Source organism: Cynocephalus volans, chromosome X, assembly GCF_027409185.1.
Source record: "Cynocephalus volans isolate mCynVol1 chromosome X, mCynVol1.pri, whole genome shotgun sequence".
Taxonomy (NCBI): Eukaryota; Metazoa; Chordata; class Mammalia; order Dermoptera; family Cynocephalidae; genus Cynocephalus; species Cynocephalus volans.
The window spans coordinates 176,755,698-176,781,481 of NC_084478.1; the positions used below are offsets into that span (position 1 = coordinate 176,755,698).

General features: G+C 46.0%; 1 protein-coding gene across 1 annotated transcript; it reads left to right on the forward strand.

Annotated features, from left to right (window-relative positions):
• The first annotated feature begins 13,466 nt into the window (after nt 1-13,466).
• On the forward strand, nt 13,467-14,561 carry LOC134367591 (melanoma-associated antigen 8-like). The gene is given in 1 exon segment (XM_063084333.1): nt 13,467-14,561. A coding segment is annotated over 1 exon segment (1,095 nt).
• Nucleotides 14,562-25,784: the final 11,223 nt, after the last annotated feature.

Consider the following 25,784-nt stretch of genomic DNA (forward strand, 5'->3'; position numbering starts at 1 on the left):
TGTCCAGCAATAATGAGGGCATCCCCACACCCCATGGTGTCAGTGGAGGCCACATAGGGGACATTAATGAAAACACCAATCATTTCCATATTAGGAGGTGTCAGTAGAAGCCTAGTGGGGACCCAGAACACCCACTTCCACTCGGCAGTAATGAGGAGACTTGGGTGTCAATGGAGGTCAAGAGGGGAACCTGGTCTTCCATTTCCACATGGCAATAATGAAAGAGTGCCCTGTTTCTCTTGCTAGAGTGGTGTCAGAGAAGTTCCAATGGTGACCACAGCAACACAATACAGAGTCACTCACTTTGGCATAGGAAGCACTGAGCACACCAGCATACCCCCAAGGTACTTAATGCTCAGCCCACAGACACAAAAACCCTACCCAGTGTCACCCACTCCCAAAAAGAAACTGCCAAGGGCCCCACAGCTTCAGCCACAAAGACACCTACAGACAACTCCAAGACTGGATACAGTTGAAAAACTTGCATGAAGACTACACTACTGTGCTTGCCCAGAACCTAACCTACAGTGCTCAACCTGACTGTTAATATAGAACACTTCTACAGGAGAAATTTCTCCATTCAAAAACTAATCCAAAAATTAGAAGAAGTGCCTGCCCCACCAGATGCCCAGACATCAACTCACAGATACGAGAAGCATGAAAAAACAAGGAAACATGACTCCCCTAAAGGAAAAAATAGTTCTCCAGTACCAGACCCCAAACAACAGAAAATCTACAAAATGCCTGAAAAGGAGTTCCAAACAATAATCTTGAGGAAATACAACATGATGCAAGAAAATAGATAGAAATCACAATAAGTGAGAAAAACATTCCAGGACCTGAAGGAGAAATTCAACAAAAACATGGATATCATAAAAAGGAACAATGCAAAAATCCTGGGACTGAAGAATTCATTCAGCAAAATGAAAAATACAACCAAGAGCTTAATCAACAGCCTGGAACTAGTGGAAGAAAGAATTTCCAAACTTGAAGACAGGCTTTTGAATTAACTCAATTGGACCAAAGAGAAAAAAGAATTTAAAAACTGAAGAAAGCTTATGAGATCTATTGGACAACCTTAAGCATGAAAACATACATATTATGGGTGTTCTTGAAGGAGAAGAGAAAGGACAAGCCATCAAAAATCTATTTAACAAAGTGATAGCTGAAAACTTTATAAGTATTTGGAGAAATATGGTCATCCAGACCCAAGAGTCTAAAAGATCCCCAAACAGCTTCAATCCTCCCCCCAAAAAATGTCCTCCTGAGATATATTATACTCAAATTGTCAAAAGTCAAAGAGAGAGAGAGAGAGAGAGGGAGAGGGAGAGGGAGAGGGAGGGAGAAAGGGAGGGAGAGAGGGAGAGAGGGAGAGAGAGCAGCGAGAGAAAAGTGTCAAGTCAACTATAAGAGAATCCCCATCATACGAACAGCCAACTTCTCAACAGAAACCTTACAGGCCAGGAGAGAGTGGGATGTTATATTCAAAGTACTAAAAGAAAGGAAACTGCCCACCAAGAATACTATAACCAGTAATACTATCCTTCAGAAATAAAGGAGAAATACTCCTTCCCAGATAAATGAAAACTGTGGGAATTCATCACCATGAGACTGATTCTACAAGAAATCCTCAAGGGAGTTCTACATTTGGAATCAAAAGAGCAATAATCACTGTCATGAATATATGAGAAAGAATAAAACCCACTGGTAGAGTAGATACGCAAACAAGAAAGAGAAAAAAAAAAGCTATATCTTATCACTACAAAAATACAAAAACAAAAAACATCAAAGAAAAATAATCAAAAGGAAAGAAACTAGCCAAACAAACATAAAACAACCATCAAAAAGTCAATAAACTGCCAGGAGTAAGGCAATACCTTTCAATAACAACCCTGAATATAAATAGATGAAACTACACAGTTAAAAGATGTAGACTGACTGATGAATTAAAAAGCTAGACCCAACTATATGCTGCCTACAAGAAACTCACTTCACACATAAAGACACACATAGACTAATAGTGAAGGGATGGAAAAAGGTATTCCACACAAGTGGAAACCAAAAACAAGTAGGAATAATTATACTTATATCAGGTAAAATAACTTTAAAACAAAAACTATAAAAAGAGAGAAAGAGGGACATTATAAAATGATAAAGGGAATGATTCAGCAATAAGATGTAACAATCATCAATATATATGCACCCAACATCAGAGACCCCAGATATGTGAAGCAATTATTCTTGGATCTAAAGGGAAAGATAGACCCCAATACAATAATAGTTGGGGACTTTAACATCCCTTTCTCAGCACTGGAAAGATCACCTACACAAAAAATTAGGAAATGAACATTGGATTTAACTGCACTTTAGACCAAATGTACCTGACAGACATTTATAGAACATTTCAACCAACTGCAGAATATGCATTCTTCTCATCAGTACATGGATCATTCTCCAGGGTAGACCAGATGTTAGGTCACAAATCACATCTGAACAAATTTTAAACCATTGATATTATATCAAGTATTTTTTAGGACCACATGGAATAAAACTAGAAATCAATAACAAGAAAACTTTAGAAACTATACAAATTCATTGAAATTAAACAACATGCTCCTGAACGACCAATGGGTCAAAAAAGAAGTAAAGCAGGAAATCAAAAAAATTCTTGAAACAAATAAAAATAGAAGCACATCACACCAAAAACTATGAGATAGTGCAAAGCAGGACTAAGAAGGACGTTAATTGCAATAAGTTCTTACATCAAAAAATGCTGAAAGATCTCAAATAGACAACCTATTGTTATACCTCAAGGAACTAGAAAAGCAAGAACAATACAACGTCAAAATTAGTAGGTATAAAGTAATAATAAAAATCAGAGCATAACCAAATGAAACAGAGGCCAAAAAAAAAAAAAAGATACAAAATATCAATGAAGCAAAAACTCTTTTGAGAAGATAAAATTCACAAACCATTAGCTAGACTAACCGAGAAAAAAGGAGAGAAGACCCAAATAACAAAAATCAGAAATGAATACGGAGATATTACTAGTGATTCCACAGAAATACACACTCATTAAAGACTATTATGAACAACTAGATGCCAACAAATTTGAAAGTCTAGAGAAAAATGGATAAATTTCTGGACATATACAACACACCAACACTGAACCAAGAAGAAACAGAAAACATGAACTAAGCAGTAATAAGCAATGAAATTGAATCAATAAACAGCAGTCTCCCCACAAAGAATAGCACAGAACCAGATGATTTCATTGCTGAATTTTCCCAAGCTTTTAAGGAAGATTTAATACCAATTCTTCTCAAACTATTCCAAAAAAACTGAAGAAGAGGGAAGTCTGTCAAACTCATTCTATTAGGCCAGCATCACCCTAATACCAAAATTAGACAAAGACACAACCAAAAAAGAAAACCACAGGTCAATATCCTTGATGAATTAGATGCAAAAATTCTCAACAAAGTACTAGCAACCAAATGTAACAGCACATTGAAAAGATTATACATCACCTCATCAAGTGGGACTCATCCCAGGGATGCAAGGAAGTTTCAACATATGCAAAACAATAAATGTGATACACCACATCAACATAATGAAAGACAAAAATCATAAGATAGTCTCAATAGATGCAAAAAAGCTTTTTAAATAAAATTCAACTTCCCTTCATGATTAAAAACTCCCAACATAGGAGGCATAGAAGAAAAGGGTCTCAACACAGTCGAGGCCATATATGACAAACCCACAGTTAGTATCATCCTGAACTGTGAAAAGTTGAAAGTTTTTCCTCAATGTACTGTAGCCAGACAAGGATGCCAACAATCATGGCTCCTATTTAATATAGTACTAGAAGTTCTAACCAGAGTAACTAAGAGAAAGAAACAAAGGGCATCCAACCTGGAAAAGAGAAAGTAAAATTGTCCCTGTTTGCAGATGACATGATCTTGTAGAAAAACCTAAAAAAAAAAAAAAATCAAAAAACCGTTAGAGCTCATGTAAGAGTTCAGTAAGTAGAAGGATACAAAATCAATATACAAAAATCAGAGTGTTTTTACACACTGTCAATGAACTAGCAGAAAAAGAAATCAAGGGTGCAATCCCATTTAAGATAGCTACCAAAAAAGTAAAATATGTGGGAATAAATTTAACCAAGGAGGTGAAAGATCTCTACAATGAAAACTACAAATCAATTCTGAAAGTAATTAAAGAGGACACTAAAGACAGACATTCCATGCTCATGGATTGCTAGAATTAATGTTGTGAAAGTGATCATACTACCCAAAGTGATCTACAGATTCAACACAATCCCTATCCAATTACCAATGACATTCTTCACAGAAGTAGAAAAAGAAAATCCTATGATTCATACAAAACAACAAAAATCCCCAAACAGACAAAGGAATTCTGAGCAAAAAGAATAAAATGGGAGGTATCACACTACCTGAATTCAAAATATAATACAAAGCTGTAGTACCAAAACAGCCTGGTACCAGCATACAAATAGACACATGGAAAAAACGGAGTAGAATAGAGAACCCAGAAATAAATCCATGTACTTACAGCCAACTTATCCTTGACAAAGGCCCTGAAAACATTACATTGGGGAAAGAACAGTCTCTTCAGTAAATTGTGCTGGTAAAACTGGATATCCATGTGTAGATGAATGAAACTAGACCCCTATCTTTCACACATACAAAAATCAAGTCAAAATGCATTGAGGACTTAAATGTAAGTCCTAAAACTATAAAATTTCTGGAAGAGAACAAAGGGGAAACAGTCCATGATGTAGAACTGGGCAAAGATATCATGAATAAGACCTCGAAAGCACAGGCAACAAAAGCAAACAAACAAACAAACAAACAAAACAGATGGGACTTTATCAAACTAAAAACTTCTGCATAGTAAAGGATACAATCAACAGAGTGAAGAGACAGCCTGCAGAATGGGAGAAAATATTTGCAAACTGTCCATCAGACAAGGGACTAACATCTGGAAAACAGAAGGAACTCAAACAACTCAGCAGTAAAAAACTAAATAACCCAATTTAAAAATGGGCAAATGAGGTGAATGGATATTTCTCAAAGACATACATATGGCCAACAGGTACATGAAAAAATGCTCAACATCATTAATCATTAGGGAAATGGAAATCAAAACCACATTTAGTTATCTCACTCCTTTACAATGGCTATTATTAAAAAGACTGAGAATAACAAAACGGGTGAGGATGTGGAGAAAGGGGAACCCTTGTACATTGTTGGTGGGACTGTAAATTAATGCAGCCATTGTGGAAAAGAGTATGGGGTTTTCTCAAACAACTGCAACTAGAACTACCATATGATCCAGCAATCCCACTACTGGGTATATACCCAGTGGAATGGAAACTGTCATGTCAAAGTGACACCTGCACTCCCATGTTTACCACAGCTCTATTTATAATAGCCAAAATATGGAACCAACCTAAATGTCCATTGACAGATGACCAGATAAGGCAACTGTGGTATGTATACACAATGGAATTATATACAAACTACTCAGCCATAAAAAAGATCGAAATTCTGCCATTTGCAGAAATATGGATGAACTTGAAGAAAATCTTGTTAAGTGAAATAAGCCAGGCACAGAGAGAGAAATACCTTATATTCTCATTCATAAGTTGGAGCTAAAAACAAACAAACAAATAAATAATGTATTGCACAGTTAAAAGGAGAGGGAAGAACTGTGGATACTAGAGGTGGGAAAGGGGAGGGAGGAAGGAGGACAGTGAGAGGCTGCTTAATGGACACAAAATTACAGCTTGGTAGGAAAAATAAATTCTATTGGTATGCAGTTGACCCAGGAATCTTTAATTAACCATCGTTTACCACAGGTTATCAAACAACTAGCAGAGAGGAGATCAAATGTGCACATCACAAAGAAATGATGAAGTTTTGCAGTGATGAAAACGCTAATTACCTGATTAGATCATCACATATTGTATACATGTATTGAAATATAACTCTGTAATCAGTATGTTTCAATAAAAATTTTAATTCACTCACGTAACAAGAGGCAGGAAGATCTTAAACAGAACAAAAATATACAGGAAGATCTTAAACAAATAAAAACATGCAATCAATACATGCCAAAACCAAGATGACAGACATGTAAGAATTATCTGACAAAGATCGTAAATCAACCATCATAAAAATGTTTCAACGCACAATTATGACCACACTTGAAACAAGTGGAAAAAAATAAAAAGTCCCGGCAAAGAAGTAGCGCATACAAAGAAAAATCCAGTGAAGTTTTCAGAAATGAAAAACTACAATAAAACTCACTGGATGAGCTCAAAAGCAGGAGAGATGTTTATAAGACAAAACTACGGATATGACTGTCCACCACTGGTCTTTGCTGCTGCAGCTCCAGACTTGGAGTCATTTTTCATAAGGGTTGCAATTAGACAAATTCTCAGATGTGGCGGGGAGAGGACATCTCCCAGAAAGCATTTGGTCATGAAGCCAGGTGCCAAGATGAGGGCCCTCATGAGTGAGGGCGGAGGGGTCCTCTCCCCAAAACAAAGCAACCTCAAAGAATCCATCTCCTGCTGTCTGGTTAGCTCAGTTGATTAGAGAGTGCTGTGATAACACCAAGATCAAGGGTTCGGATCCCCTTACCAGCCAGCCACCAACATACAGAAAGAATCCATGTCGACCCTGCTGTAAACCCTGGAAGAACCCAGGCAGAGGTGTCAGGGTGACCACTCCCCCAATTTTCACTTACACAAGGGTTAAGTTATCAAGTCCAAATCTACCTCAAGGAACCGGGGAAGTGTGGACCTCGGTCCAACGGGCATATTCAGGTAGGCCCAGGGAGGTGTCACAGTCCTCCTAGGAGTCAAGCTGAGTACCTTGAGGGTGAAGTAAGGGGACCCACAGAGTCCATTTCAGCCCAGGAAGCCCCGGGCATGGTGCAGGTTGTGACGTCCTCTCACTTCCGCCTTGGGGTCTGACAAAGGGGAGCAGTTGGTGTCGGGTGTGAACTTCCGGTCAGCAGAAGGGACCGAAATCGGTCTGTGTTAGAGTCCAGGTGAGATGCTGGAGGGGGACTGAGGGACCCAGAATCATCCCGCTGTGTCCTGGCTGTCAGCCGTGAACCACTCCCAGACATACTTATCAGGCTGAGCCCCCGTCCTCCACTGCCACCTCTGGGGACTCTAGGAGTCAAGCCTTGGTGTGACGGGCAGATTCAGGTCACAGGTGATAAGGGTCCAGCCTCTGCCTGGAACCAAGTTGAGGCCCCTGAGGGTGCACTAAGGGGACACACTGAGTCCATTTTTGCCCGGACACCCCAAGCGTGGTGCCAGAAGTGACGTCATCAGACTTCCGCTTTCGGGGGTCTGACAAAGGGGAGCAGTTGGTGTGAGGTGCACACTTCAGGTCGGCAGAGGAGACAGAGATCGGTCTGTGTTAGAGTCGAGGTAAGACACTGAGGGTGGACTGAGGGACCCCGAATCATCCAGCTGTGCCCCGGCTGTCAGCCATGGACCACTTGGGGGCAGACTTGTCAGGCTGAGCCCCCCTCCCCCACTGCCACCTCTGGGGACTCTTGGAGTCAAGGCATGGTGTGATGGGCAGATTCAGGTCACAGGTGATAGGGGTCCAGCCTCTGCCTGGAACCAAGTTGAGGCCCCTGAGGGTGCACTAAGGGGACACACTGAGTCCATTTTTGCCCCGACACCCCGGGCGTGGTGCCGGAAATGACGTCACCTGACTCCCACCCTCGGGGGTCTGACAAAGGGGAGCGGTTGGTGTGAGGTGCACACTTCAGGTCAGCAGAGGGGACAGATATCGGTATGTGTTAGAGTCCAGGTGAGACTGTGAGGGGGGACTGAGGGACCCAGAATCTTCCAGCTTGTGCCCCTGTTGGTACCCGTGGAACACTCGGGGGCAGATTGTCAGTCAGAGCCCCCCTCCCCGACTGTCACCTCAGGGGATTCTGGGAAACAAGCCTTGGTATGACAGGGCAGAATCATGTCTCAGGGCACAGGGGTCCAGCCTCTGCCCTGAACCAAGGTGACGCCTCTCAGAATGAATTCAGGGGACCCACAGAGTCCATTTCAGCCCAAGACGCCCCGGGCATGGTGCGTATTGTGACGTCCTCACACTTCGGCCTTGGGGGTCTGAGGAAGAGGAGCGGTTGGTGTGAGTTGCACACTTCAGGTCGACGGAGGGGACCGAGATCGGTTGGTGTTAAAGACAAGGTGAGATGCTGAGGCTGTCCTGAGGGTCCAGAATTATCCAGCTGTGACACGGCTGTCACCCACAGACCACTCGGGGGCAGACTTAGGCTGAAACCCCCTTCTCCCCTGCCACCTTTGCGGACTCTGGAGGCAAGGTTTGGTGTGACGGTCAGACTCAGGTCTCAGGAGACATAGGCCCGGCTCTGCCTGGAAATAAGGTGAGGCCACTCAAGGTGAACTCACGGGACCCACAGAGTCCATTTTAGCCCGTGATGCCCTGGGTATCGTGCCGGGTTGTGACATCCTCGCACTTCCGCCTTGGGGTTCTGAGAAAGTGGAGACCCTTGGTCTCAGGTGCACGCTTCGGGTTGGTGTAGGGGACAGAGATCTGACTGTGATAGATGTGAGGTGATATGCTGCAGGGGGACTGAGAAACCTTGAGTCATTCAGCTTTGCCACTGCTGCTCCCCATAGACCACTCGGGGGCAGACTTGTCAGGCTTCAGAAGCCCCAAGAATGGTGCCATATATGACTTCCACTGACTTTTGCCTTTCCGGTGGGGAAGAGGTGAGGGCCTTGTTGCTAATTATTGGGTTCTCCAACTCTCCCTTGTTTGGCTTCTCCTACACATATGTAACCAGTCCCTTGCATTATATTCCCTCTGTATTAAATGTTTAGAGGGGTTTCTATTTTCCTGACTGTTACACATTGCCCCCGAGTGTTACACATTGTCAATTATATTGATTGATCTTATAGTGTTTAACTTCTTTGCATTCCTGCAATAAACCCAACTCTGTCAACAACATTTGAATATGATTAAGTCCCTTCTATAACTAATAACAAAAATGAAAGAAAACCAAATGCCCCTGGACCCTGAGATCTCCTCCAATTGACATTCTATCCCTCTCGACCTTTTCATACTCTTCTCAAAAATAATTTTACACCCCCTTATTTGGGGATATATATGGAAAAAATTAATAGGATAAGTAATAGAGTAATATATTCAACTTGTAAAAAGTTCAAGCAATACACATAAAGCTATTTACCACTGACTGTGTGATACAGCTCAAGAGATACTCAGAGGGAAATGTATATCCTTAAATGTACTAGAAAATTTAAAAACATTTAAAACACCCAGGCAAATCAAGAAGCTAGGGAATAAATACAATATTAAATCTAAGTTAGTAGAAGGTAGGAAATAATAAAGATAAATGCATTAATAATGAAACATATCAGAGATTACTAACAAAAGCCAGTTCTTTGAAAATACTTATGCAATAGACATTTTTGGCAAAGATGATCAATTACTAAGAAAAAAAGCATAAACAAACAATAGAAGTTAAAAACTATGTACTAAATATAGAAGCAGGAGAGATGATTATAAGACAACACTACGGATATGACTGTCCACCACTGGTCTTAGCTGCTGCAGCTCCAGACTTGGAGTCATTTTTCATAAGGGTTGCAATTAGACAAATTCTCAGATGTGGCGGGGAGAGGACATCTCCCAGAAAGCATTTGGTCATGAAGCCAGGTGCCAAGATGAGGGCCCTCATGAGTGAGGGCGGAGGGGTCCTCTCCCCAAAACAAAGCAACCTCAAAGAATCCATCTCCTGCTGTCTGGTTAGCTCAGTTGATTAGAGAGTGCTGTGATAACACCAAGATCAAGGGTTCGGATCCCCTTACCAGCCAGCCACCAACATACAGAAAGAATCCATGTCGACCCTGCTGTAAACCCTGGAAGAACCCAGGCAGAGGTGTCAGGGTGACCACTCCCCCAATTTTCACTTACACAAGGGTTAAGTTATCAAGTCCAAATCTACCTCAAGGAACCGGGGAAGTGTGGACCTCGGTCCAACGGGCATATTCAGGTAGGCCCAGGGAGGTGTCACAGTCCTCCTAGGAGTCAAGCTGAGTACCTTGAGGGTGAAGTAAGGGGACCCACAGAGTCCATTTCTGCCCAGGACGCCCTGGACATGGTGCCGGAAGTGACGTCCTCTGACTTCCGCCTTGGGGGTCTGAGAAAGAGGAGCCATTGGTGTGAGGTGCGAACTTCCGGTCAGCAGAGGGGACTGAGATTGGTCTGTGTTAGAGTCAAGGTGAGACTCTGAGGGGACTGAGGGACCCCGAATCATTCCCCTGTGCCCCGGCTGTCAGCCGTGGACCACTCAGGGACATAATTGTCAGGCTGAGGCCCCTCCCCCACTGCCACATCTGGGAACTCTGGGAGTCAGAGCTTTTGTGTGATATGGGTGACTAGGTTTGACTAAGGCCGGGCCTAGGCCCTGTCAGGAATGAATGTCGGGACCCTGTGAAAGAACTGAGGAGACCCACAGAGTCCATCTCCACCCCTGCTGTCAGCTTCGGAAGCCCCAGGAATGGTTCCCTAAATGACGTACACTGACTTCTGCCTTTGAAATGGGGAAGAGGTGAGGGCCTTGTTTTGAGAGTAGGGGGCCGAGGCTCTTCCAGGTAGGGAGGTGAGAACACAGAGAGAACACAGAGGGGGCATTAGAATCCAGAACGAGGGATGCCACAGAAGCCTGCCCCAGTTATCAGCCCTGGGGGGACTTGGGCACGTGTCCTGACTTCCACATCCATGTCTGGGAGAGAGAAGGGTTCTGGTATAAGGAGCACGACCTCAGGTAAGCAGAGGGACGGGCCCAGGACCTACCTGGAGTCAACGGAAGGATTCAGGCGACCTAGGACCCCAGGTAAAATGGGGTCCAGCCCCACCCTGAGAGAATGTGGGCAGGGTTGCCAGAACTGTTGCGTCCTTGCTTCTCTTTTTGGGTTGTCAGGGAGGTGAACACCTTTGCCTGAGTGAGGACTGGGGATACCGCCACCCCAGAACAGCAGAGGCCTCACAGAAACCCACTCTGTCACCACTGTCAGCCCTAGAACCTACAGGCACGGTGACCAGATATGATGCTCCCTCACTGCTGCCTCGGGGGTCTGAGGCTGGTGAGGAGTTTGGTCTGAGGGTTGCAGCCTCGGGTCGGCATAGGAAAGAGGCCCAGGCCCTGCCAAACACCCAGGTGAGGACACAGAGGGAGGAATGTAGGGACCTCCCACCCCAGATAGTGAGGACCCAACAACTCCCCACCTCTGTTGTTGCCCTGGGAGGACCCAGGCAGGGCTGGCTGGATGTGGTGACCTCTGACTTGAGCCTGAGGAAGGTATCAGGGAGGAAATGACTTTGTTCTGAGGGGAGTAGCCTTACATCAGCTGACGGACAAGTCCCAGGTTTTTCAGAAGTCGAGGTAGGTACTCCAAGTGAAGACTAAATGTACTTACCCACCTCAGAAAAGACACCACAGTGTCTAGCTTCCCTGTTCGCAACCCCTGGGGGAACCAGGTAGGGGCAGCAGGGTGTGGCATGCTGTCAACTGCACCTCGGTGTGGAAAGGGTGTCCTCAAGCATGTTAGAGCTTGGCCTGAGGTAAGAGAGGTGATGTCAGGTCAGCAGAGCGTTGGTCTAGGCCCTGCCAGGATTGCAGGTGAATACCCAGAGGATGGACTGAGGGAAGCCCCAACCCCAAACAGTCTGGACCGAGGCCTTCCTGTCAGCACTGGGACATCCTGGGCAAAGGTGCCCAGATACGATGCACCCTCACTTTTATCTTGGGCCACTCAGGGTAATAAAGGTCTTGGTCTGAGGGGCAACTTCAGGTCAGCAGAGAGAGCCACATCTAGTGACAGAAGGAGTCATCTCAGGCTTAGCCAGGAGTCAAGATGATAGACCTAGGTGAAGGTAGCCCCTAACCATAAAAGAAAGGACCCCACAGAATGCAGTGGTCCCCTGTTCTCAACTCTCGGAGACCCCAGGTAGGGGTGACAACCCCAGGATGTGACACCTTGTCACTTCTGGCTTGGTGTCACTTCCTTTTCAGGGAGCTGAGGGCCTTGGTTTTAGGGGTGAGATTGGATCAGAAGCGGGAGAAACATCTGATCAGCTGAAGGAGGGATCCCAGGATCTGTCAAGGGAAGAGATTTTCGTGAGGACTGAAGGTGCCCCCAGCCCAGAACATAAAGAGGGCCCCACAAATGTCCACTATGGCCCTGCTGTCAGCCCAGGAGACTCTGGGAAGAGCTTCAGACTGAGCCTCATTTCTGGCTCAGGGGTCTCAGAGGGCTGAGGACCTTAATCTGAGAGGGCCACGCTCAGATCAACAGAGATGTGTCCCAGGCCCTACCTACCAGGAGTCAAGGTGAGGGCTGAGGGGACCACCCACACCAGAACACACAGGAGCCCAGCCCCTCCCTGCTCCTCTCACCCATGGGTAGGCCCACGAAACAGTGGGGGCTTTGGCTCTCACTTCCTTTTCCGGTGTCTCATGGAGATAGGGCCTTGGCATAAGGCACGTGGCCTCGGGTCTACAGAGGGCGAGTCCCAGGACCTGCCAGACATAAAGGTGATATCACGCAGACCCCTCCCTCCAGGACACACGGATCCCACTGAATTTGGGCACCTCCTGCGGTCCTCCCTGGGATGCCCTGGGCAGGTGTGGCCAGATGTGGGCCCCTCACTGCTTTTTGTTCCATATCAAGGGTGTGAGCTCTTGTTCTGAGAGTTTCTCAGGCCAGCAGAAGGGTTGGGTCTGGGTCCTGCCGGGGGAAAGGTGAGGGCTCCAAGTGAGTACGGAGGGGACCATTCATTCACCACAGAACAGTGGGGACCTCACAGAGTCCGGCCCACCCCTCCTGTCAGCACTGGGAGCCCAAGGTGTCCTTGCAGTCTGCAGCCTGAGGACCTCCTCTGTTCCTCTTACAGGAGCTCCAGGAACTGAGAGGTGAGACCTTGGTGTGAGGCAGTGTCCTCAGGTCACAGCAGAGAAGGCCCAGGAGTGCAGGAGTCAAGGTGAGGTGCGTGACCTGAATGAGTACCAAGGGCCCCACTGGCCCCAGGACAGAGGGGACCCCACAGCGCCCGGCCCCACCCACAATACTGTCAGTGCTGGAGCCTCAACCTCTGGCGGCTGAACCCTGAGGAGCTGTCTCATTCCCCCTTCAGGTCCACAGGAGACAGGCCGACCAGGAGGACAGGAGTCCTGTGAGGCCCCGAGCACCACCAAAAGACAAGACCTGTGAGTAGGCGTTTGTCACAGCCCCCTAGGGTGTGGTTCTAGGCTGAGGCCGCTCACCTGCTCCCTCCCTCCCCCAGGCCTGTGTGTCCCCATCACCCAACTCCAGCCCTCACTCCTGTCTTCTGTCCTCAGGGAAAGTCGTGATGCCTTATTGTCAGAAGAGTCAGCTCTGCAAGCTTGAGGATGGCCTTTGGGCCCAAAGAGAGGAACCGTCCCTGGTGGATGCACAGGTTCCTGGTGATGAGGAAGACATGGAGGTCTTCTTCTTCACCACCTCTTCCTCTACCTCCTCTTCCTCCAACTCCTCTGCCTCCACCTCTCCTCTGATCCCAGGCACCCCGGAGGAGGTGCCTGCGGCTAGAACACCAAGTCCTCCCCCGAGTCCTCAGAATGTCTCCTCATCCCCCACTGCCATTGCCTCCACTCCATGGAGCCAGTCAAATGAGGGCCCCAGCAGCCAAGGAGAAGAGGGCCCGAGCACCTCGCAGGATGCGGAAGTCCCTGAGTCCTTGCTCCAGGATGTACCACGGGAGAAGCTGAGTGATTTGCTTAATTTCCTGCTCCTCAAGTATCGAATGAAGGAGCCGATCACAAAGGAAGAAATGCTGAATGGTGTCCTCAAAAGTTACGAGGACCAATTCCCTGCCATCTTCAGCAGAGTCTCTGAGTGCCTGGAGCTGGTCTATGGCATTGAAGTGAAGGAAGTGGATCCTGCCGGCCATGCCTACAGCCTCAGCATCTGCCTGGGCCTCACCTACGATGGGATGCAGAGTGATGACCAGAGCCTGCCCAAGACCGGCCTCCTGATCATCATCCTGGGCTTGATCTTCATGGAGGGCAACTGCACCTCCGAGGAGATCGTGTGGGAGGCGCTGAGTGTGCTGGGGGTGTGTCCTGGGAGCGAGCACTCCATCTATGGGGAGCCCAGGAAGCTCATCACTGAAGATTGGGTGCAGGAAAACTACCTGGAGTACCGGCAGGTGCCCGACAGTGATCCTGCACGCTATGAGTTCCTGTGGGGCCCACGTGCCCACGCTGAAACCACCAAGATGAAAGTCCTGGAGCATTTGGCCAAGTTCAGTAGTACCGTCCCCAGTTCATTCCCGTACTTGTATGAGGAGGCTTTGAGAGATGAGGAAGAGAGAGCCCAGGCCGGAATTGCCACCATAAATGGCACTTCCGCCACGGCCAGTACCAGTGCTAGTGGCACACGTTAAAGTTTCTCTAACCCCAAATGAAGTCTAAGGTAGATTCTTCACTGTGTTTGAAAATAGCAGTCACTGTTTTAATTAGAAATATAGTGTGGGGCTAGGGGAAATAGAGTGAGTCACAGCGTTGGTTTCCTGTTCCATAGGGGTTAGTTGGAGCTTTGTATTGTTTTCAGTTTTGAATTTTTCAAATGTTATTCCTTTAAATGGAAGGTTTAATTAGCTTAAGAAACTAAGTTCATGAATGACATCGATCACACATTTGTTACTCTTTACCCAGTTCAGGAGTAAAAGTTTTGCTATTTCATAAAACAAATTGGGAAACCTTCCATCTTATTTTGTGGTCTGGAATAAGATAGCATGGCATTGGAATAGGAATTTACTTGGAAATACGAAAAAGCTTAATAAAATAATTGAACAAGAACTAGAGAAAAAAGTAAGAAATGATTAATTTTTGGCTTCCTTTCCCCTTAAGTCTGTTGTTCTGTGAAATTAAAAAACATACGTACACCTGGATTTGCTTGTGTTCTTCAAGGATGTAGGAGAAATTACATCTCAATAAATGAAACCGCTGCTCACGGGCTCATGTATTCTGCCAACATTCAATGAGCATCGCTCTCTGGAAGGCCCTGTGTTAGTCGGGGAGATACTAGGATAAGCCCGACCCACCGCTCCCCATAGAATGGGGAAGCCTAGGAACAGCCACCATATTAGGAGTGTGGTGAGATGTCCTTAAATCCTAAAGAGCAAGTAGATAAGGATTGGCCAGAAGGTGGGACTCCGGGTGAGAGCAGTCGACTGTAAATGTCCTGAGCCAAGGCAGCTTGGGAGTTCAGGCATCTGCACCTCCCTCTGCGGGAGGTGTCTGCACTGAAGCTGGGGGTGGCAGGGGCCAGGCTCTCAGACGCTGTGTCTTAGGACTGAGAGTAGAACATGGATTGGAAAACTGCTCTGAGCAGGCCCTTTTGGATGGTGAATCAAGCAGAGAGAACTCTCCACCTGGGGCAGGTATGGGAGGTGTCCTGCACTCCTGTGCCAGTGCGACTGAACACAGTGCAGGAACGAGGTGACTTATACCCACCATGTACGTGGGTCTCCTGAGAGATAAGAGTGAACCTCCCATGAGGTGAGGCCCAGAAGCCACTGGCCAGGAACTCTTCTGCCTGGCCTGGGGAAGCAGAGCCAGCCTCATTAAAATGGCATTTTAATTAGGTTGTCTTGAGGGTAATTTGGCCAATTGTAAGCAAGGGCCAGACTTTTGGTGGTGAGGGGGATTAATGAAAATAGGGGTATGAATGGAAGAGCAGCTGGGAGAATGGGAAGAGTTTTGTCCTTGACTCAGATTCTACAAGCTTTGAGTTGCATCCAGCTGGGGAAGACTCCTGCACACCCACATGAAATAAATAATAGATCGTGCAGGAGGGAAATCTTACCGAGTTCTATCTTTGAAGCAACGTCTAGTGCTGAATTGGTATTCCTCGTACTGTTGTGCTGCATAATCTCTGAGGCCTCCTAGATGACACCTAAAACAATAACATTCTCAGAGGAGAGGATAGTAAGATCTATCACTATCCAAATATTGATATAGATAACTGCCAATCATTAAAAATCTAATACATGTCGCACACTGTGCCAAGTGCTTTGCATACATTCCGTGCATTTCAACAGTCCTACGAGACAAACTCATTATCAAGCCCATTTCACACAACAGTAACCTGAGGCTCACAGGGCTTGGTAATTTTCCTGTAATCACGTGGCTAGTGAGGAACGGGGCTGGGGCTGGATGCCTGGTGTTATGGGCAAAATTGTGTCTGCCCCCAAATTCCTAACCCGCAGTACCTCAGAATGTGACTGTATTTGGAGATGGGGTCTTTACAAAGGTTTTTATCAGGTTTATGGGGTCTTTTATCAGGTTAAAATCAAGTCATTAGAGAGGGCCCTAATCCAATGTGACTGGTGTCTTTATAAGAAGAGAAGATTGCAACACAGATACGCACAGAGGAAAGACCATGTGAAGACACAGGGAGGAGATGGCCTGTCTACAAGCCCAAAAGAGAGGCCCAGGAGAAACCAACCCTGCCCACACCCTGATCTTGGACTTCCAGCCTCCAGACCTGTGAGGAAATGAGTTTGTGTTGTTCAAGCTGCCCAGTCTACTTTACTTTGCTAGGACAGCCCAAGCAAACTAATACACATGGTCTGAATTCAGTAAAGCTCACGCCATTCTCACTCACCCAACCTAAAGCAGGCCTTCTGTCTCACAATTCATTTCTCAGGAATCTGTAACATCTCTCTCTTCTCATGACTCTGTAGTGTCTCTCAGGCAACCAAATGATGGGCCCTGTGGTACTAAATGACGGTACTAAAAGCAGGTGTAAAGAAGTGCTATGGACTAAAATGTGTCCCCCCACAACTTACATGTTGAAGTCCCAACCCCAATGTGATGGTATTTGGAGATGGGGCCTTTGGGAGTTAATGAGGGTTAGATGAAGTCTTGAAAGTGGAGGCCCTCATGATGGGATTGGTGCCCTAACAACAAGAGACACCAGACCCCTCTTCCTCTTTCTCTCTCTCTGTCTCTCTCTGCCAGACGCACAGAGAATGTGGCTGTCTACAAGCCTGGAATAGAGCCCTCACCAGACACCCCCTATAGTGGAATCTTGATCTTGGACTTCCCAGTCTCCAGAACTGTGAGAAAACAAATGTCTGTTGTTTAAGCTACCCACTCTATGGCATTTTATTATGTATAGCAGCACAAGCTGACTAAGAGAAGAAGGAAGGTGACAATGCACACCAAACACAAATTGGGGATTGGCTGTGGTTCCTTGAGAGCCGAGTCTGTCCAGGTGACAACATTCTTGTGCAGTCCCAGCACTTTTCTGCAATGCTGTGGCCTTCTCCTAGTCTTCTCCCATATGTCCTCCTATCCAGCTCTGGAATCTGGCCTGTTTCTCAGCTCTTCGTGGCTGCATCCTCTGAAGGCTGCACCTTGCTCCCAGTGGGACAGCCAAGAATCACCTGCCCTCCCTCTAACATACAGCACTTTTACTCTTTGCAGAAGTCCCCTTACTGTCCGTGTCCCTCACTCTGGAGCCCCTCTGACAGCAAAATCCCTTTGACTTTAAATACCTTCATCCCGCTGGATGTCTTCAGCACATTTCTCAAAATGTTTTCCAAATAAGCTGGTGATTGGAGTCTGATTTGGCCCATAATGTATCAGTTCCTGGGATATAACCCTGAAGTTAGTTAGAGGTTTTGAAACCACCCTGATATTTACAGTAGGATGTAAACAGGATACACATACATAGATGAATGAGCTTTCCTATGTGGTCAAAAACCAAAGCCTCTTATATTAGTCAGCTTAGACTACCATAACAATATACCATAGACTGGGTGGCCTAAACAATAGAATGTATTTCTCACATTTCTGGAAGCTGGGAAGTCCAAGATCAGGGTACTGGCAGATTTAATGCCTGGGGAAGGCTCTCTTCCCAGCTTGTAGATGACCACCTTCTTGGTGTGTCCTCACATGGCAGAAAGAGAGAGCGAGCAAACTCTCTGGTGTCTCTACTTATAAGGGCACTAATTCCATCATGAAGGCCCCACACTCACACTTACTCATCTGCACTTAATTACCTAATTACTAAAGGCTCCACTTGCAAGTACATCACATTTCGAGTTAAGACTTCAACATTTAAATTTATAATTCAACATTAAATTTGGGGAGAGCAGGGAAACAGTTCAGCTCATAACATCTCCCTCATAAGTGGGAGATGAGGAAAGACCATGGAAATCACTGTGGAGCAAAGATCTACTACAGCTAAACTTCTAAAACCCTCAAATTCTCCTAGGAGTGAAAAATGGTTCCTTGGTGTACATGCTAGCTCTGATGAAAAATGAAAAAATAACCATCTTTTCATTGCCCGTGGCCTACGTATCTGCCCCACAGAAAAGTCCTGCCTTTCATGTGTCTAATGGCACCTGTATAGATAGCCGTTCTGGCGTGTGGAGGGTAGCAGAGACTGACAGGTTAAGATTTTGCCCATGCATCAAAAGCAAGAAAAAATTTTCAGCCTACTGAGATTTTAGAGGTTATTGCAAAGGATAGTGCAGAAAAGTGCTACTGAATAAAAACGGCTCCCCACTGAGATTTATGAGATCCTTGGAAAACTACATGGGATGCTGTATTTGAAAGCACCTGTCATATAGTAGGTACTTAATAGCCAAGGTATGAAGCCAACCTAAATGTCCATCAATGGACGATTGGATAGGAAAATGTGGTATATATACACCACGGAATACTACTCTGACATAAAAAAGAATGAAATACTCCCATTTGCAACAACATGGATGAGCTTGGAGAAACTTATGTTGAGTGAAATAAGCAAAGCACAGAGGGATAAATACTGCACGTACTCTCTTATAAGTGGGAGCGAAGAGAGAATGAAAGAAGGAAAGAAAGACCACAGTGGTGCATTGGACTTGGAGAGGGAGAGAACATACCTAGGGATACAAAGTGGAGTGGGAAAAGGGGGCTGGGGAGGGAGGTCGGAGATAATTGGGTGGCGAACACTGGGTATAATCACCATTTGTGGTAATGGACATGCTGCCAGTATGGGTCGCACCATCACATCTTGGGCACGAGTGGTGACAATTAGCTTTGTACCCCATGAATATTCATAACCAATAAAAAAACCCCGAAAAATTAAAAAAAAATAAAGAGTTGAAAAACTTAAGGCAAATCTGGCCTTCTCAGAAACTTCCAGCAATGAAGACGGCTGTTTTCATAACAAACTAAAGTAGTTGATTTTTGTCCAGCATCTACTATGTAACAGTTTAAGGGAAGACTTCAAGTGCCCTTACACGTCTTGTCTTCCTGTCTTTCCTGGACACAGGGACAGTACATTGCCAGTCCACTTGTAGTTAGCAAGAGTCATGTGACTTTCCCTAACCACTGAAACATGAGCAGACGCGTTGTTTGTCCCATGTAGGCATTTGAGAGCCAGTGGGCCATTCCCATCCTTTCTCGCTCCATGCGACAGCAGACATGGCGATTCCACACTGAGACGGCAGGAACACAGGAATCTGGATCTCTGGGTCACCTGAGACTGGAGAGCTGCTGCCAAACCACATCAGAGTTTATGTGCACAAAAAACAAACCTTTGTTATGTTTCAAGCCATTCAAATGTTGGGGTCTGTCTGTTGCATCAGCTTGCAGTTACTTTAAATAATACACAGCTACTATTTATGTGGTTAAGCTGACTTAGATATTTTAACTGCAAATGTGATAGTGCCCATATTCTTGTTGCAAAACATTTGTAAATACAGATAAATCACATTTCCTATCTTTAGAAAGGTCTTTCACAATTTAGCCACCTCCTCAGCGCTCACCACAAGTAATAATCTGGTGTGTATGATTTTAAAGCTTATTCCATGACTTTTCACACATAGACGTGCTATGATAATATACAGTGTTTTTTTAATACCCATGAGTAATGATGCACATGTTGATCTGTCACATGTCTTTGCCACTTAAAAAGATGGATGCAAGGTGTCCGGCAGATCCTGCCCGTTTGGTCTTCTCATGGTTTTCAGTGAACAGGCCAAAGAAGGGAGTGACAGTGTTCGCTGGGGTTAATGATCCTGACTACCAAGGCGAAGTTGGGCTACGACTCCACAAAGGCAGTCAGGAAGAGTATGTCTGCAATACAGACGATCTTTCGGGTGTCCCTCAGTATGACCATGCCCTGTGATTAAGGTCGGTAAGAAACTACAACAACCCAGTCCACGCAGGACTATTCACGGCCCAGACACATCAAGAATAAAGGCTTGAGTCACCTCACCAGGCAAAGGACTATGACCAGCTGAGGTGCTTGCTGAAGGCAAAGGGAATACAAAAAGGGTGATAGAAGAATCTAGTTATAAATACCAGCTACAACCACGACACGAGCTTTACAGAAACAAGGACTGTAACTGTCATGAGTATTTCCTCCCTGTTTTGTTATGAATATGTGTCAGCAAAATGCCTGTGAATTTGATGCTTTCCTTTCTATTGCTGAGTAGTATACCGTTGTATGGATGCACCATAGTTCATCTTACACCCATGGAAGGATATTTGGGTCGTATTCAGATTTTGGAAAATATGCATAAACCTTCATGTGTAGGTTTTTGTGAGAACATACATTTTTATTTCTTCCAGGAGTGACATTTCTGAGTCATATGGTGCCTGTTTATAAGAAATGACCAAGTGATTTTCCCCATGGCTGTAGCATTTCATAATTCCCACCAGCAATGTAAGACATTTCAACTTGTCCTTTATCCTTGCTAGCAATTAGTAGTGTCGGGATTTTTAAAATTTTAATCCCTTTCAAATGTGTATAGTGTTGTCTCATCTTGATTTTGACTTACAATTCTCTAATGGCTAATGATGGAAAACAACTTTGCATGTGCTCATTTGCCATCATATGCCCACTTTGGTGAGGTGCCCATTAACGTCTCTTGCCCATTATTAAAATTGGGTAGTTTGATTTCTAATTTTCAAGGTTTGAGAGCCCTTTACGTATCCTAGATACAAGTCCTTTGCTGGGTATGCAGTTCGCAAATATTTTCTTCCAGTCTACAGCTTGACTTTTTGATTTTTCTTTTCTTTCTCACAGCACATATTTTTAATTTTGAAGAAGTTAATTTATTTTTTTCCTTTATGAATTGTGCTCTTGGTGTCATGTTCAAGATCTCTTTGCCTCACTTTAGGTCATGAGATTTTCTCCTGTGCTTTTTTAAACAGTGTTACAGTTTTTCATTTAACATTTAGATCTATGCTATGGTTTTACACATGGGTATCTAGTGGCTCCAATGCCATTTATTGAAAAGACAAACATTTCTCCGTTGAGTTACCTTTGTAAAATGTTAAAAGCTGTCCTTGTGCGTTTCTATCACTGGACTCTCTAACCAGTTCCTTTGATCCCGTGTCTGTCCCTTCACCAGTACCAGTTTCTCGATTACTACAGCCTTATCTTCAAATCAGACAGTGTGATTCTTCAAACTTTATTCTACTTTTTCATCATTGTTTTTTCTGTTTGACAAATAAAAATTGTCTGTATTTAAGGTGTACAAGTGACGTTTTGATATACATACACATTGTGAAGTGATTACCACAATTAACATATTCATCACCTCATATAGTTGCCATTTGTGTGTGTGGTGAGAACACTTAAGATCTACTCTCTTAGCAAATTTCAAGAATATAATACATTATTATTAGCTATAGTTACCTTGATGCACATTAGATCTCCGGAACTTACTCACTTTAGAATTGAAATTTTGTACCATTGCCCAAAATCCTTTCATTTCCCCCAACTCCCAGCCCCTGGCAACCTTTCTACTCTGTTTCTATGACTTTGACTTCTTTAGATTTCACATGTAAATGAGATCATTTAATATTTGTCTCTCTGTGCCTGGCTTATGTAACTTAGCATAATGTCCTCCAGGTTTCTCTATGTTGTCCCAAATGGCAGGATTTCCTTCCTTTTTAGGGCTGAACAATATTCCATTATATATACTTGTCACACTTTCCTTATCCAATTATCCACTGATGGACTCTTAGGTCGCTTTCACGTCTTGGCTATTGTGAATAATGCTGCAATGACACAGGAGTGCAGATTTCTCTTTGAGATCCTGATTTCAATTTCATTGGATATACACCCAGAACCGCGATTGCTGGATCATAAGGTGTTCTATCTTCAGTTTTTGAGGAACCTCCACACTGTATTACGTAATGGCTATGGCTACACCCATTTACCATCCCACCATCAATGTACAAGGGTTCCCTTTTCTCCACATCCTCAAGAGCACTTGTTATTCTTTGACTTTCTGATAATAGTCATCCTAACAGGTGTGACGTGGTATCTAATTGTGGTTTTCATTTGCACTTCACTGGTGATCAGTTACAGTGAGCACTTTTTAATGTATCTGTTGGCCATTTGTAATATCTTCATTAGAGATATGTCCATTCAGGACATTTGTCCATTTTTAAAATTGGGTTATTGGGGTTTTTTGTTTGTTTGTTTGTTTTACTGCTAAGTTTTATGACTTCCTTATATTTTGGGGATATTAGCCCCTATAAGAAATATATATGATTTACAAATATTTTCTTTCATTCTGTAGGTTGCTTTTTTATTTCATTGATCATCTTTGCTGTGCAGAAACTTTTAGTTTGAGTAGTTCCAATTGTTTAGTTTTGCTTTCTTTGCCTGTACTTTTGAAGTCATAGTCATAATGGCATTGCCAAGACCAATGTCTAGAATTTTTTCTCCTATTTTCTTCTGCAATTTTTAGATTTTGGGGCCTTATGTTTAAATCTTTAATCCATTTTGAGTTGATTTTTGTGTATGATGTAAAATAAGTGTACAATTTTATTCCTTTGCATGAGGAAATCCAGTTTTCCGAACACCATTTATGAAAGAGACTGTCCTTTCCCCATTGTGTATTCCTGGTGCTCTTGTCAAACATCAGTTGATGGTTATGTATGGGATTATTTCTGGGACTTCTATTCTGTTCCATTGGTCTATGAGTCTGCTTTTATGCCTCTACCATGCTGTTTTGATTACAATAGTTTTATAATACACTTTGACATCGGGGAGTGTGATACCTCCAACATTGCTCTTCTTGCTCAAGGTTGATTTCGCTACTTGGGGTCCTTTAGGGTTCCATATAAGTTTTAGGATTGCTTTTTCTAATTCTGTGAAAAATGTCATTGGAATTCTGATGGTAATTGCATTGAATCTGTAGGTCACTTTGAGTAGTATGAACATTGTAACAACATTGATTCTTCCAACTCATGAACATCCAATGTCTTTCCATTTTGATGTGTCTTCTTCAGTTTCACCAATGGTGTATAATTTTCAGTGTACAGACCTTTCATTTCTTTTTAGTTCAAACTTTTTTTAATAAAAATTAAAATAAAAGATTTTTTAAAAAAAATCTTTGATACCAATGAACTATCCTGCTCCAAATGGTTGCAATGGTCGTTATTACGTTATGTGTATGTAATGACAGTAAAAAAACAAGAGGAAACACAGTTTTAAAGTTGGTTGTTCAGAGGAGCGAAAGCGCAGGCCACCGGTGCCTCAGGCATTAGGTGCAGGGTTCACGGTCGGCCCCCTGCTCCTGTTTGCTTGCGTCACTGCCCAGGACAAGGAGCTGCAAACCCAGGGTGGTGACAGAGGCCCTGGAAAGCCACCACCAGGGCAGGGCGGCACTAGACGGTCCTTCCGCTAGGGGGCGTGCCTTCGGGACCGTCCGCTAGGGGGCGTGCCTTCGGGACCGTCCGCTAGGGGGCGAGCCTTCGGGGGCGTGGCTCCACGCAGCCCGCCTCCCACAAGCGCCCACCAATCAGCAAGGCCGACTGCTCCCGCGCGGCCCCAGGCCCTCAGAGCCGCGTGGCCAGCGGGGGTTCGCGGAGTCCCATGAGGCGCCAGGTCGGGGTCCCTCCCGTAAGGCGCCTGCCCGGCCCTGCAGCCCAGAGACACGAGGGTGTGGGCGCAGGGAGGGCCTTGCGGACCTCTGAGGAGACGTCCTGTCGTGGGCGTCGCCCGGGGTCTGGGACCCGGGCCCGGCGGGCGACGGCGCCGGGAGGGTGGCGGCGGGGCCTCGTGTGTGCGGTCGGGCGGGGAGGGGACCGTGCACGGAGGCCCTCGGCAGCGGGGCAGCGTCCTGTCCTGGTCGCCTCCTGCTGCCAGCGCAGATTCGAGGGCACGCCAGCCCCACGCCTGTGGGGCCCGGGAAGTGCCCGCTGGCGGTCCTGTCGCTCGCCCATCCCTGCAGCGTGGCTCCGCGCTCCCGAGGGCCAGGAGCGGTCTGCAGCGCGGGAACACAGCGCGCCCTGGCGCCGGCGGGAAGGAAGCGCGGGGACAGAGCCGCCACCGCTCCCCGGGCTCACCGCTTGGGATTCCACCTGTTGCAGACGCTAAGGAGCCCGTGGCTCTAAAGTCAGTTCCTGGCCTGCAGGTCCCCCTGTCATGCTCCCCCCCCCACCCCCCCTGCAGCAGTCGCAGAGTTCCGGACGCTCCTGCAGCAGCCCTTCTGGGCGTGGGTAGTCCTTCCTCCCACATGTGTCACGAGTAGGACCTGGTTTACGGTGACCCGAAGCCCGAAAGGCCTGCAGAAACGTCTGCAGAAAACCGCCCTGGGCCTTGGCCTGACTTCCTCTGACCTGCACTTGCTGGTTCCATGGACTGTATAGGTCTGCTCCAAACGCCTCTGTAGTCCAAAGGCCTTCGAAACTCCACGGCGAGGGTATTTCTCCATGACAAATGACAAAAATCGGGCACGCCTGCTAAAACTGTTTTCCCTCTTTATTTTCATGCAGGACAGGATGCAGCAACTGATGAACGTGGGCACAAAAGGCCTTTTGCAGAAGCAGCTGAGCAAGATGTGGGGTCCTGCGTTTGCCGTCATGTTTGCCTGCCTAGTAAGGTGCTTTAAGAACAGTCACCCGATGCCCATGCAGCGACCGTTCTACGCAAAACACCTGACACGACACGTTGTTCCCAAACACACACTGTGGTCTACGGATCAAAAGACGTTATGAAGAGAGTGAAAAGATACCCTAACGCATGGTAGGAACTATTGCCAATCATACATCTGAGGAGGGTCTGCGGTGCCAAAGACTGAAAGCACGCTGGGCATCCCTTGCCAACTCAGCGGTCGGGGACCTCCTGCTGGTGGCTCGACATCAGCCACGCAGAGCGTATGTCCAGCACGGAAGCATCAGGCCTGCGCCGTCCCTCCCGAGCGCCCGTTTCCAGCGCATCGCTGCCCCGCCTTGGCCGCAGCAGGGTCGCCTGCAGCCAGCTCATGAACAGGAGGAAGGGCTGCATCAGAGGACAGCTCTGTCCCCCCGGCGGGAAGGACGACGGTGAGAGAGGAAGCGTGTGCCCGGTAGCCAGGTGATAAGAGACCTGCGTCCGAGCATAGCGTGCATGGGCAGTGCGGTCTCAGCGGGACACGCTGAGCTGAACGCGGGTTCCAGATGGGACAGGCTCCTCCCCGCCTGCCTGTCGTCCGAGGTCACTGGACGACCATTGTGTGCTGACGACTCTACTGACGCGTCCCGGTCCCTGTGTGGACCCAGGGTGCTGCGGTCCTGCCCAGCCGCCCACTGGCGCGCAGGTGCCTTTTGCCCACGTGCTTCCTCGTCCACACGTCCCCTGAAAGGGATTGACGGTCCTCGACCTCGCGTGGTGTGGCAGGGAA